Source organism: Rhodnius prolixus, unplaced genomic scaffold (assembly GCF_049639745.1).
Source record: "Rhodnius prolixus isolate KJV_2025 unplaced genomic scaffold, Rpr scaffold_12, whole genome shotgun sequence".
Lineage (NCBI taxonomy): Eukaryota > Metazoa > Arthropoda > Insecta > Hemiptera > Reduviidae > Rhodnius > Rhodnius prolixus.
In genome coordinates, this window is record NW_027411635.1 from 17,234,485 (window position 1) to 17,249,241 (window position 14,757).

At 33.8% G+C, this 14,757-nt stretch overlaps 2 protein-coding genes across 2 annotated transcripts in view; one reads left to right on the forward strand and one right to left on the reverse strand.

The window, feature by feature from the left end:
• Positions 1 to 6,004, reverse strand: part of LOC141461627 (uncharacterized) — a 34,413-nt gene extending 28,409 nt beyond the window's left edge. The window contains exon 1 of the mRNA XM_074142801.1: positions 5,750 to 6,004. Coding sequence (XP_073998902.1) covers positions 5,750 to 5,836 — 87 coding nt within the window. The 5' untranslated portion in view covers positions 5,837 to 6,004. The remainder of the gene's footprint in view (positions 1 to 5,749) is intronic.
• Positions 6,005 to 10,958: 4,954 nt separating this feature from the next.
• LOC141461661 (peptidyl-prolyl cis-trans isomerase B) lies at positions 10,959 to 13,923 on the forward strand. Its single transcript, XM_074142872.1, has 4 exons — positions 10,959 to 11,323; positions 12,561 to 12,768; positions 12,864 to 13,048; positions 13,501 to 13,923. Exons 1-4 carry the CDS (start codon positions 11,204 to 11,206, stop codon positions 13,645 to 13,647), a joined length of 660 nt encoding a protein of 219 aa, XP_073998973.1. The 5' UTR covers positions 10,959 to 11,203; the 3' UTR covers positions 13,648 to 13,923.
• The last annotated feature ends 834 nt before the right edge of the window (positions 13,924 to 14,757 follow it).

Here is a 14,757-nt window from a genome sequence, read left to right on the forward strand (position 1 = left end):
GTTTTAAAAACGTTTTAAGTAATTACTTCTCTATTAAAAAGATTAGGTGTTCACTTTCTTGTTACATATTTTTAAATTCAATTTCTCATTTCATAAAGAATGTTAAGCTAACCGCGCAGGTTGGACGGCTTGCTTTAGAGTTGCAGTCTACTGATAACTGTCCCCATAAAACGTACTATCTCAAATTTTTCTCGATTAAAATTTTTCAATTAAATTAAAGCAATGCTGTGTTTGTTCTTGCTTGGTTTATTTAGATTTCATTACTTTAGTAAGCTGGGAGCCTTGCTTACACCACCATTCAAATCTCTTGCTTAGCACCGTAAAGCTAAGCTAGATTACCCGCGATTGGTTTTTAGGCGGTCTTGTGACTGTTCAAAATAAAGTTAGGCTAACGTTGGAAAAAGTATCCTCAATTTTGGCCCAGACAATGCAATTTACAATCACATTAAGTAAAAATGTCTTTAATTCTGAGATACAACTATTCTCTTTAAATAAATCAAAGATATAACTTATAACAAAGATTTATTGCATTCCCTCAGATTTTAATGGACAATGTTCTTAGCCATGAAGACCTTTAAACTATATGTTGCCGATGTTCTGAACTATATTAAAACTGGAAAGTATAGCGTTTCAATTGAGTTTTTTTGCATAATTTAAATTCATCATTTTAAGATTATAAATTGAGATTTTAGCAAATAGATCTGCACTAAACGTTTTCTCAGAAGTTTTATTTGTCCATTTCAAATTCTGGAGTTCAAAGAGTTTTTTAAAATTAATTACTTCACTTTTTTCCCCGTAGGGGGAAGTGGATTAGCCACTTCTTCAGGGTACTTGGCGTCCCTGCGGGTATCCCAGCCTGAACACCATGAACATTAGCAACATATACTGTTACACCCCAATACATTTACACAGTACTCACCTAGGACATCTGTACAAGGTGGGGGCTTATTAGCTCGGAACTGTTGTGCAGATTGTGTCACGGATGAGGAGGAAACGGCCTCTCGCTGGCTGTTCGATTGCGTTGCTATGAAACCTTTGGATCTTTGAGTTCAAAGGAGAACAAGTAGTGAAAGTCCTCAACCTTCTTAAAAGGGGAGGTTTCATCTACTAGATCCAAAGGGGATACACAATAAGCCTCTTTTGGCTGCGGTGCCCCGATAATCTAACCTAATCTAATTCAAAGTTTTAATTTAAAATGTGGATTCAGAAAGATATTTCAAATAAATAATCAATTTCTGACTTCATGGTGCATAATTTCAATTGGTATAAAATTTGATGAGGCAATTTCCAAAAATGTGCAGTTATCTTATTGCAACCAATGCACCCAGCACCATACTCCTAAGCATATTTTTCTCTTACAATTATTTTCTTATTCGGTCATACCCGTCAGGCATAGAAGCGCCCTAAGACACAACTCTTGCTAGGTTCGCCCTAGGGCATGTTGAGATACGTTCAACCAGCACATGTCCATGATCATCCCATTATGTGGCCATACTTCACTACCAAAACAAAGGACACATCTTCCTCTTAACGCTCTCTCCTTCAAATTAAATTATCCTTCGTCAAAAAATGTTTAATTTGTACTGATAGACAATGGTCGACACAAGTAACCTAAAATGTATTTTGTCCTGCTAACTTTAGAATAACTACTGTCCTCCTTAGAAAGAAGATTATACCCGTAGGGGAAGAAGTGGATTAGCAACTTCTTCAGTGGGTCTTACCGTCCCTGCGAGTATCCCAGTCTAAACAAACGCAAACACTGGATAGCCTCAACATAGGATCTACAGAAACAATTACTTAACTTACATCATTTTAACAAGGATTATTGACTTGGGTGAAATCCCAAATTTGGGTGAAATGGCGACTGAAAATTTCCTAAAAACGTTTTTAAATTTTTTCTTTAAAAAACCAGTATTCCAGCTGATGTGTCTCCAGCTGATTTTTACAGGGAAAATACTTTTTATAGATGTTTTGAGGGGAGAAACAAGGCATTCCCCTAATGTGTCATGTCACTGAATTGTAAGATGTTACCATTCATGTAATATTAATGTAATTAAAATTACGAGATTAATGAAATTCATTTTGACCGGTAGCTTCTCTTTATTCGATTCAATTATCGTATACCCGTTCGCACAGATGAAGTTGTCGCTTTTACTTGAAATCGTGTTCATGAAAATTGATTTTAAGAAGTAACTCTGGGACATCAGGGTAATCTCTTTTTATTATATTGAATCAATCCGCGTTGAAGTCAATAAACTTCGTTCAAAGAAAATCTTGCAAATTGCAGTTTGAGCAAATCGTGTGTGTTTACATCAGATTTATTTTGAAATTACTGTGACGGTGTCAGGCTTTTAAAGCAAAGATTGAAAACTACAAATATGGTAATTTAAGAAAAAGTTGTTCGTAACAGTAATGCCTCCAGTATTCAGTCTTTAACAGGCAAATTGTATGAATCTCTTCCATCAGGCAACTATTTCCGATCACTAATCTGCTTCAACCACCATTATATTATTGATGCCTTCGAGGTCTCCAGAGGCCCTGCAGTTATTTTAATTTCTTCACATTCCGCTGGACCTTAGGGTATTCCCTCGCGGTAATAGCTTTTACCTTTCCGGATACAGCTAGTATTCCTCAGCCTGAGTGTTACTGTAACTTTGATTCACAAACTTAAGTACCTCCTGCAGGATAAACTAAACATCTCTCTCTTCCGCTTCCAACAGTTTTGGCTTCAACGTCTACTTCGTCTCCCTCTTATCCACTTTTTCATCTTTCTGTCTACCACAGATTATGCACTTTCAGTTTTTCCCAATTTTGTCACTTTAGTAACTTCGCCCGTGTCATCTTCTTCGTCCACTTCTTCCTCATTGTTTTCATCTTATGTTTTGAACCTTTTCTAAGTTTTTCACTGGTTTTACTTTCCGTGTCTTCGTTTTCTTCCTTCTTGACGTTTATTTCAATTCATCGTTTGTCGTTACTGCTATATCTTCATTCTAAACACGTCAACATCCTTTCCTTTGAAAATCCCCGTACGTCCTACACCGATTTGATGCAGAGATAAATATCTTAGCCGTGGAAGATATTGTTTCCTTTGCTAATAATTCATTTAATTTCTTTTGATTTATTTAGTTTGTTACTGCAAAATTGAAATTCATATTGCTGAATTTCGGCACCATATCTTAAAAATATATTGGACAAAACTTTCTGTAATCAGAATTTCATAACTCTTTAGGGATATGGGACACAATTAATTGTTTATAAAACAACATGGTTCGAAATACTGCCCTCGCATCAATCAAATCAAACATCATCACAAAATTAAGTAATTTTTGACAATCAACACAAATACTTCTGGCCTAACGGAGGGTATTTAATAACAAGAAATGACCTAATACTGATTAAAGTGTAGCAAATCCATTGGAGTTAACAAATATTGTAGATCACACATAAACATAATATAATGGACAGAACATATCATTTCGCTTATCCTTCCTAGCACGCAGGTTTATTTTAACTAAGACCAGTTTCGCATTTACATCTCTCATCAGAGGTAGATATAGAGTTTGGTGTCGAGATTTCGACTTCATTTATGTTTCTGTCGCACACCACACTTGCTGACTAAGTGAAGACGAGACATAGTCGAAGTGAAATATAAATATGTAACTAATTATTAAAAAAAATTCTGATATCGGTCAGAGATACAATTAAGCGTAAGTGTTAAGAACTGTTAAAATTAGGGATATTATCCAGCATTACGAACCTAAACATATGTTCAACATTTGTAATTTCTTAGGACAGAATTATATTTTTAATAAAATTTCATAAACTAGCAGATTTTTAACGATCTCACTCGTTCTGCTTTAACAAAACGGTGAAAAACTATAAAAACTCTCGTACTTCAGTTATTAAAATTATTCTAAATTGACAAATCTTTCGTTTAACATTAAATTTTATCGTTTTATCGTAACTGGATATCAAAAATTCAATATTCCAACAGCAGGATAGATCGTGAATTGAGTGGTCAGTAATAGTTTAGATTCCAAAGGGGTTGGCCACCCCTCAAAAAAGGCTACCTATTATTGTAGTTAGATGACCTCTTCGAGTACTAACTGTAGTGGACGGTATAATGAAAGCTAAAAGTCTGTTGTAAATGCTCACTTTTGGCCACACTTAGATACGTATTTAAAAAATTACTGAAATTTAGAAATTGATCTAAAAAAAAAAAATTTATGTGATTTCAATATTACGTGGGGGGTAAACTCCCCTCCAAAACTATGTGGCAGCGTTGAGACTCGCAAAAGTTTTATCTACATAAAATTCCGAATCGCATGACACCTCCTCATTCATGAAAATCGTTCACGTGTTTAGGCGCTACGTTGTTTATCAAAAAAAGGTAACAACAAGAAGAAGAACAATTTTTTTAAAATATCGTTTTTGCCCAATTTTGGGCACTGTTATTTGGATTCCTTATCTTCTCTCTTATTTCAGAACTAAGCACAAATAATTATCTAGCAAAATTTTTCCAAATAAAGTAATACGAGGGTCGTTTGAAAAGTCCGTGCAAAGTCAGAGAGATAGCACTACTGGCGCGTATCGAGGTTATGTTTAGTTAGTAGCATCTCTTGGAAGAACACACACCAAGTTTCAGCCAGATCGGTCTATTTCTTTGTGTTTGGCATTCGTTTGAATCGAGGAAGTCGAGTGATTTTCACACGCTTGACCAAAAACGAAATCGTGTGAAGTGTTGCAAGGACGGTTTGCAGCTGTTCCAGAAGAATCCGCAGGACTTTAAGCGTCGTTTCGTCACTGTGGATGAAACATGGATACATCACTACACTCCTGAGACCAAAGAACAATCTAAACAATGGGTTACCAAGGGGGAATCTGCGCCAAAAAAGGCGAAGACCGTTCCTTCGGCCGGAAAGATTATGGCGACTGTCTTTTGGGATTCGCAAGGAATAATCCTCATCGACTATCTGGAAAAGGGTAAAACTATTACAGTTGCATATAATTCATCGTTATTGGACCGTTTGAAAACCGAGCTGCAAGAAAAACGCCCACGATTGGCCCACAAAAAAGTCCTTTTCCATCACGACAACGCACCAGCTCACACCTCAGCAGTTGTGGTCGCAAAATTAATGGAAATAGGGTTCCAATTCGTTTCTCATCCCCCCTATTCTCCAGACTTGGCTCCCTCGGACTACTATTTGTTCCCCAATATGAAGAAATGGCTGGCGGGAAAAAGATTTTATTCAAACGAGGAGGTGATTGCAGAAATGAATGGCTATTTTTCAGACTTGGACAAATCCTATTATTCGGAAGGGATCAACAAACTAGAGCAGCGTTGGACGAAGTGTATAAGCCTAAAAGGAGACTATGTTGAAAAATAAAAAAGGTTTACCCCAAAAAATTAAGTAGTTTTTATTTTTGGACGGATTTTTCAAACGACCCTCGTAATGTGAATCAAGTATTAAGGAAATTGTTGGAACCATTTCCGGAATAAAGAATTCGCTAAAAACTGTGAACAACTTCCAGTTAAGTGTCACTTCCGGCAAAATTGACCACAATTTTGGTTTTTGAACTAATTGACATTTAAACGTGATATCAAATCTGAATGTACAGAGATGATTTTTCATTTTATAATTACACTGACAACAAATAGATAACTTAATACAAACAATTTTTGGCATCAACATAATACTTTTTTCCTTACTATCAGTAAAACAACAATTGTGGAATAAATTAAACTGACCTGTGTAGCATCTGAATATGGTGTGGCAGAATCTTTGTCAACGAACCGTGAACCAAAAATCGGCGGCACAGATATGACAGTATTCATTTCCAATAACCAAATATTAAAAAAAAAAAAAAATTAATATTATAAAAAATTTACACGTAACTACGTCAACGTATTGACAAACTACTCGTTTAAACTAGGAACTAGGATACTTGTCTGTACGACTCTAACGATGGCACGAGCAGTTCTGACTTCTGATACCAACTAGCCAGCACTCCAGAGTGGGAACAGTGCATCCCCACCACAACTTTACTTGGTGCCGCTTGAAAAAGTCTACTTCAAAAACTGCCTCATACGAAGCTGGATCAACTAAATAGATTAGATTTGCGTTTTCTTAACACTAAACCTACCGACATTTATGCATAACTATTCCTACCATGAGCGGTCAAATGACCGCACTTAAAAATCACTTAAATTTCTTATTTTAGAATGAAGATAATAATTATTTAACTATGAAAAAGCGCAGTTTCTTTTGTTTAAAAATAAATCTCGTAGATTTTACTCTTTTATGCATCATTTTTTATAATTACAGGCTTCTCAATTGCAAATTTCCAGCATACTTACTTTTTACATTTTAGACAGCATTTTTTAGTCTTATTGCCTTTGCAGTATCTTATTTGGCTATTTTCCGACCATTTGTTCGTGTACTAATATTTGTCATGCTTTTGCAATGGTAACACAAATTTTGCCTTGAAATTTCACTTCCGGTAGTTTTTTATACAAAATCCATGGATTTATCCCGAGGCTGTCTAGGATATTGAAAATTATTAGTTGAGACCATCTCCGAGATTTTCCACGGTTATATTTCTTCAACGAGCTGTATACATTTCTGCTAATTTCAGAGCGAACAACTCCCCAAGCGGAACTATAGGTTCTCTGCTTTCATGTTTTCCCAAAAATGGAAAGCCTGTTATTGCATCGAACGCTAGCCAAGATTTGATACCAAATTTGTCCTGTTTGTTTGGCAAGTACCGAGTAAATCTGCATCTTGACTTTGTTGGGAACAAATGTCCTTGGAAGAGATATATGCTCTTGGTTAGAACAGTTTTGACTGTTCTCTACGAATTTGTTCCAAAATTTAGAAATCAAAGCAAATTTATCGGTTTGTAAACGATGATTTCTTTGATCCACTCGAATAAACCTCACAATTTCCGTCTATACATTTCTGCTCACAGTGTTTGAGAAGAATGCTCGTCCCTATTTTTGTTCCAGTGAAAAGGGCAATATCGTACATTTTTCGCCTCATATGCACCACATGCAAACAATAATCCGATAAATGCATTATCAAATTGAGTTTTTGAGAGAATTCTGTTACAAAAATAAATTAATAAATAAAATAAAATATTAAATCATAAGTAAATAAAATGAAAATATTCAGCCGGTCAAATGACCGGTCGCGGTAGTTAAGACGGACTACAAATTTTTCTCAAAAATCAAATATTAGGAAAAGAAGTGAATATTAAAAGAACAATTGTATACATATTTTAGGAAAAGTCGTGAAGTTTAATGGCGGTATGATGACGCTGTAATTAGAAAATTTAAATCAAATTTAAAAAACAGTCAATTGACCGGTCGTGGTAGGTTTAGTGTTAAAACTAATTTATAGTATTTCAGTTTTTCTCAAAGGATAACCCTAGTAGCGGGCGCAAAAATATAGTTTTAAAACATAAATAAATAGAAGTAGACTGTGGAAGCTGGATAAATACATCAGGGATTGAAAGGTAGAAGTTAAATTATTTTTAAACAGTTTCGGTGTAACTTATATTTTATAGTTACTGAATTATTAAGTAAAGTAATCGCCTATTTTTTCAGGTGGGGCCAACTACCAAATTAGGTGTCGTGTACGGAGGCGACTAGCAAATATACTTTACTGTAAATTTCTTTTATTAACCTTTAAATAAAATCCAAGGGCTCTAGACTGGGGAATCGAACCCAGTACCACAATACATATTAGCTTCGCAGGTCTCGCCTCTAACCGCTCGGCTATCGTGGCGCCTGTTACTGAATTATTTTCTTATTGTTTTATACTTATTTAGAAATTTACAATCTGCATATAAATTATTCAATAAATAAATATGGCTGGTGAAGATGTAAATGGTGCATGAAAAGCAGGAGGAGAGAAACTACCCAGCAATTCTCTACAAGGTATCGATGATCTTCAGAACACAAGAAAGTTTCGCTGCAACTGATTCAGTCGGCATGATGAGCTTAATATTTTTACAAATGTGTGTACATACTCTCACTTTCGTTTAAATAATAACCTGACCAGGAGGAAGGGTTTAGTTATGCGGTTAGCGTATTGGATTCCCACGCGGAGATCACGGGTTCGAATCCCAGCTGCTGGTCATTAGATGTACCCTTCCTAGGAGAGCTTCTTACTGCACACTACCCAGTGATGGACAGATGTGACGAGAGAGCACGGAGGCCGGCAGAGCTCTGAAGAAAAGCTCGAGGCTCCAATAACCTTAGATGTTGACGTGCCTTAAGTCAAAAATAAAATAAAATAGGCTACCGGGAAGTGTCACTATTCTGAAGTTGTTCACAGTTTTTAGCGAATTCTTTTTTCCGAAAATGGTAACAAAAATTCCCTCAAAACTTGGGATTGTTACATTTATTTGGAACATTTTGCTAGATAATTATTTGTGCTTAGTTCTGAAATGAGAGAGGAGATAAGGAAGCCAAATAACATTGCCCAAAAATGGGCAAAAAAAGCATTTTAAAAAATTATTCTTGTTCTTGTTGTTACCTACCTTTTTGTTTATAAACAACGTAGCGCCTAAAAGCCAAAACCGATTTTCTTTAGAGCCTTAAATCATTAAAAAAATAATAATAATGATTATAAAAAATAACCTGACTAAATTGAGAAAGATTGTTTTTAGCAAACATTAGATTTATTTGAATTATTGAGATTCAAAGATGTTTATTAAAGAAGGGAAAAAATATAGATTGGCCTGCACATCAAACTCTAAGCAGTAGATCTACATGCAGGACTGTTATACTAAACTAAATTTTAAAATAAAATATTTTAAAATCTCTATCTGAACCGGGTTGATAGATAAAGAACAGGGTCATTGCGAGAGTTATGTAAAGAAAGAAACTCATTTTTTTGCCAAATTATCTTTGAAAAAATACAATTAATTTTTGTAGGAAATAATCTACCTACATAGTAGCCACATTAACAAAATGAAAATATCAATTCTGAAATCTGTAAACAACTCTTACTAATCTTAAAAAATAAATGTAATGGTTGACCTAAAGAAAATTTCATATATTTCTATAATAAAAAAATTGGACAATACTTCCGACCACCATCATTAGATAAGTGAGTTATTTTTTATTTTTTTTAATAATATGACGGTCATTCAGGCCATTTACTATTAAAGTTAAAGCAATTAAACTTGCAGTTGCGTTTTAAGTAATTATTAATAAATAAATGTAATAACTCTGTAGTAAGCTTAGTTTTTACTCTTTTTTGTTTTAGAGTAAATGATTTTCTAATTTTATAAAACATTTAAGATACATATAGGAATCCATTAGATACAATTTTATTTAATATAATTTTTTATTTTAATATTTGAGCTGCTTTAGCTGGCCGAAAAAAAGTGTTAAAAGTGCAATCTCATGCTATCTAGCGGCGTTGTTTAGAACTACATTCTTTAGTTGTCCTTGAAAACGCAACTAAATAGTGAAGATGTGTTTTTTATTTTTTAACTAATTGCGTAAATTCTCTTTCACCTAATTTTTCTATTTTAAGACAAAGTATCTATAAAGACCTGTCAAATTAAATGAAAAAAAATATATATATATTCTCATGAGGCTCCAGGTTAAACCAAGAATCTCATTTTGTAGCTTCCAATCAATCGTATGAGTTTCTAGTTTTGGACAAATGGTCGTAATGCAGTCTTTTCGGTTTTTGCCGGCGTTAATGTTAGTTAAATCGGTTTATATTATTCTTATTATTATAGTTGAACAATGAAATGTACTTAAATCAGAAATTAGAGCCACATAAAATCATCGAATAAAAGAAGCATTAACTGAATAAGTAAAGAGACTTACCTGTTTTAAAATCTAACACTCTTTGGATTTCGATCAACAATATTTGGAAGCAGTTCTGCATGTGGGAATGTTAAGTGGCAATTAACCGACGCTTTAAAAATACAAAATTTAAAGGGGACTTAAGTCAGCCTCTGTTTGAATCTGGTTTGATAAATGTTGAACAGGGAAAGTGTGCAATAATGATCTATAAAAGAATCTCTCTTTTGTCCAGTTTAAACAACTAAAAACTTTTAAAAAAGTAATTAAGTTTCATAGAAAATTAGCTAAATACTAAGGAGTCACTCCTAACAAGCTAAAAATTTCAATGCAGGGATTTATTAAAGACTTTTACTTAACTTAGAAAATAATGTTATTACTATTTTAAATTAATTACCTACATAATTGCTGTCTAAAGAAAATTGCGTGCGTTTCTGTAAAGTACTGGTTATTTATGTTTCTGGAGTAATTCTGACCAGTATCGTTGAAAAATTGTTAATTTTTTTTTATAATAAGCAGACGGTTATCCAGGTTATTTTACTTTATTTGGAACACTAAGAAAGTAAAAGCAATCTTCTTAGTTGTTTTAAGCATTTATGCTTAAAATACCTTTTATGCGTTTATTAGCTTAGTTTTATTATTTTTGTTTACATGATATTCTGTTCTTTAAAAGTTATACGTTATTTATTTAATTAATTAATACATTAAGTGGGTCGTAACAAGAGGCCAAAAAGTACTGGAGAAAGCATACTTATGCGATCTAGCGGCGTTTAGTAGAACTACATTTCTTTCACAAGTTAGTTTAAAAACGGTAGATCTCTGAGAAAAAAGGTCACATTTATTCATAATAAGGTAATAACTATGTATGAATAATTAATTTAGTGAAAAAAAGAGGAGATTTTTGGGTAAATTATTATATTGACTGAAAGAAATGGTGGTTTAGCTATTTTAGTTAAAAGACTTTTAAAAATTTTCTAAAGGTGCCCTTCCTGAATTGTTCCAATAATTTTATATGTTAATGGCGTAGTAGTATAAATTGACATTTTTTTTTTTTTTTAACTATCTCTTACAATAAATTAATGTTCCTGTATTCTATTACTTGCTTGATTTTTTTTTTTTTTTTTTTAAGATAATAGGTTGGCAACAAATTTCGATAGTGTGGCAAAATTTTACTGGTTGAAGTTGTGTTGATGTTGATGGTTAAAGAACCGATGTAGGCTTGAAACATACTATCGTAATTCGTAATATCTTGGATGAATGTAGGGTTCACTGATCTCATCTTATCCCCTATAAAGTATCCCGCTGATAAAACTAGTGTACTCATGACCTTATAGGTTTTTTTAAAATTAAATTTTCAGTATTAAAAACCGGTCAAAGATGCTTTTACAAAAAAATGAATTTTTATTTAAACATGCTTTAACATTTAGCTTCTTAGTGTTGTTGTTTTCCACGTCATCAACAGAAAGTTCAAAGAAAGGGCCAAAAGTGACGGAAAAGGTATTGTAAAAATGAATTATTTTTTAGAATTACGAATTGGATTATTTGTCTTATATATTAACAAGATACAATGCGCAAATCTTACTTATTGTAAATTTTCATCTTTTTACTGTAAACTAAAGTGATTGTCATCAGCAAGTGATATTGCTTAGGTTAAACTACGTTTTGTATTGGGTCTTTTTAATTCGATATCAATTCTGGAAAATAAAATTTTGGTTAGTTCTTTTATTTTTATATAAGGTACTGACTCATTTACCGGTCTGTTTAGGCTTCATTGAAGACTTCTTGTCACATACTTGATATTTGCAATGTTTTAAAAATAAAGCTTAGTCACTTTTAAGGTTTTTCAAACTCACTTCTCAAAAATGAGATTTATTGATGGTTAATTTCTCTATTATGAGTAATGTCTGTCTGTGATTCTCTGATAAGAACCTATTTTCTCTTCGCCGCGTTGATATTTCACAATTCACGACATTATTTTACTCTCTGAGGGCATTCATTTCATTCTGATCTGCTAGCTGTGGGGACTCTAATAACGTTTTTAGTAAGAACTATTCGAAATTAGTTCATATTACCATTTCTAAGACTGACTGTACATGAATTCAGATATTCAGTTCAGTGCCGGTTTCCTAATGAATGCTTACGGACAAGGTAATCCGTACCACCTCATTGGTTTTAAGATAAGCCACTGGTAGCTTTGCCTCAACAGCAAGTCCAAGCTAATAGGGAACAGCCTGGATGTAAGAGAAAGTGACTGAAATTCCTCATCTATGGTTTGAACAGCAGAATGATTATTGCAAATAACTGTCTGAAGGTTTGTAGCTAGCGTACAGATACGAATCCCGTCTTGAATTACACCGCGTCAAGTCGCGGCGATTTATGAATTTGTTTTCCCGTGTAATAATTCTCAAGACTCTATGAGGTCCTTAGTTATTGTGGTTAGTCAGTAGAAGATGCGCACATCTAGCTAGTAATGATAATAAAATGAATAAGATTTCAATTTGCTGTACACTCATACTGTAATAGACTCTCTGTATAAATGAAATACTACAAATAGAATAACTTTTGTAGGGCAATATTCTCAGTGGAAACTTATTATCAAGGTTACGACCTGCTACTTGATTAAGTATACTTGTTTTTGGAGAGCGTTTTTAAAGAAGAATATTCAATACCTTTTATGCGTGATAACGCTATTGCATGGTTTTGTGTCTGGCTATTTATGCAGTTTTTTTTTCAGGTATGGTTTGACATTAAAATTGGGAAAGAAAATGTTGGGCGAATTGAAATTGGCCTGTTTGCGAATACTGTGCCACAGACTGTAAAGAATTTTGTAGAACTAAGTAAAAAGGGCGATGGAGAAGGTTATAAAGGTAGCAAGTTTCATCGTGTTATCAAAGATTTTATGATCCAAGGTGGAGATTTTGAAAAAGGAGACGGAACTGGAGGTTACTAATTTCAGTTTCTGATGAATACTACTTTTTTCTTAAATGGCCTTTGTTGTAAATTGATTGGAATTAAAAATTAATTCTGATTGTTACAGGACACAGTATTTATGGTAGAAGATTTGCCGATGAAAATTTCAAACTGAAACACTATGGTGCCGGTTGGGTATCAATGGCCAACGCCGGACCAGATACGAATGGTTCTCAGTTCTTTATAACTACCAAACAGACTCGCTGGCTTGATGGGCGTCACGTTGTATTTGGAAAAGTCATCAGTGGCATGGTAATTTCAATGTTTAGACATATATATTCTTTTGGCGAGGACAAGTGTAAAACTAACTCAAAGCACCCTAGAATTAATCAGCTACATCAGAAAACTGTCTTCTTCAAGGCTTCTAGGACTTTGTTGATACCGTGTCATCTGGGGGTTCAATTAAGATTCCTTTCTTCGCTTTATTAGAGCTGTAGACTCTGGGCATATATGTCTAGCTCCCAGAAATGGGCGGCTTCAGAGCATTTATCGATTTGAATGAGCTTGGCTGTTTTTTAGGCACTTTAAAATGCTGCTTAGAGGTAATTGTTGCTATGTCCTTTCATGAATCTCTCCTGGAGATAGGATCAACCACTCAACATACTTAATGGGTGATTGTTCGCAATTGTTATGGCCGACTTCGAAAGTTGATGATTCAGAAAAACAAACTCCCGCCTACAATGTGTTATTATTTATTTTTACAGGAGATAGTGAGGAAAATTGAAGCAGTAGAGACGGATGGTCGAGACAGACCAGTAATGGACGTTGTAATCGCAGATTGTGGAGCTGAAAGTGTTGAACCGTTTTCAGTGGCCCAAGAAGATGCTCAGGAAGAACATTCCGAATTTTAAGAACAAAAAATTGCTTCTTGTGATAAGCCCCGAAATCATCTCTCTATTTTTGTGAATATTTTGGAAATAAGTAATTATGAGTGATGTTAGTATGTAAAAGTAAACCATAAGGCTCATTTAAACAGTAAATAAATTAAGAGTAGAAGGGACTTGTTTAAATTATCGTAGGTGAATTATTTTAGATTAATTTTGTTTTTGTCCTTGTTACATTTGAGCTTTATTCCTTATGTTTGTATTTTTCTTGAATTGAATACATTATTACAATTAAAGTCTTAATTCGATTTCCTTCCGATACGAGGAGTTCCTGTTCGCATCACCAGTACAGCATTCTTTTCAAAGATGATGTATAACAGTAGTGTGATATTTTTTTGAATTGAATTATCACCTTTAAATTCACATGTTTTGAGTTCACCTGGGTAAAAAAAAAACATTTTTGGAACTTCAGACAATGAAGTTCCAGCTACATGCTGGTAGCAGCTCTGCTCTGCATCTGATATTAAGAGTTTGTTGAAAAGTGCTCAATTCTTAGTTTCTTTCAATTTCGTATCCTACGTAGGCACTAAAGATCTACTACTTTTAAATTTGAAACATTCAACCAGAAAACTGCTTATTCCCGGAAATCCCGAGGGTAAGTAGTGTAACACTATAACACCCTTCTAAGTGCGACCTGAGTATCATTACAATCTCTAAACATGTTTTTACAATATATTAAAATTTATCCCAAAACAACTCGCCTTTTAAAGAAATCTGTTGACTGCAAGTGCGATTTCCCAATTTTGTTTTGAGTTAATTTCAACTTCGAGCATGAGCAAGTAATGAAATGCCATCATTGCTTTAATTCTTTGCTTGGTTATTACACAAAACTGACCTTTACCGTACACTTCAAGGTTTTCCCTCAAACTGCAAACTATTTTTAAATTTTAATTGGCTACAATATTGTAAAAGGTTTGCAGAATAAAAGACATTAAAAAACCTTTTTGTCTAACTGGAAAATGAGTGGAAATTAAAAATCAAGAACGTGACCCTTTTGGTAATTTTTTTTTAAAGATAAAATTCGATATTGTGGTAAAAGTACCTAAAATGGCACTTTAGAGGAAGAGCATATCTTCA

Coding starts and splice junctions, on each gene's coding strand:
- LOC141461661 (XM_074142872.1), top strand. CDS start 11,204: ATGCTTTTACAAAAAAATGAATTTTTATTTAAACATGCTTTAACATTT. Junction 12,769..12,863: donor AAAAGGAGACGGAACTGGAG/GTTACTAATTTC, acceptor TGATTGTTACAG/GACACAGTATTTATGGTAGA. Junction 13,049..13,500: donor GAAAAGTCATCAGTGGCATG/GTAATTTCAATG, acceptor TTATTTTTACAG/GAGATAGTGAGGAAAATTGA.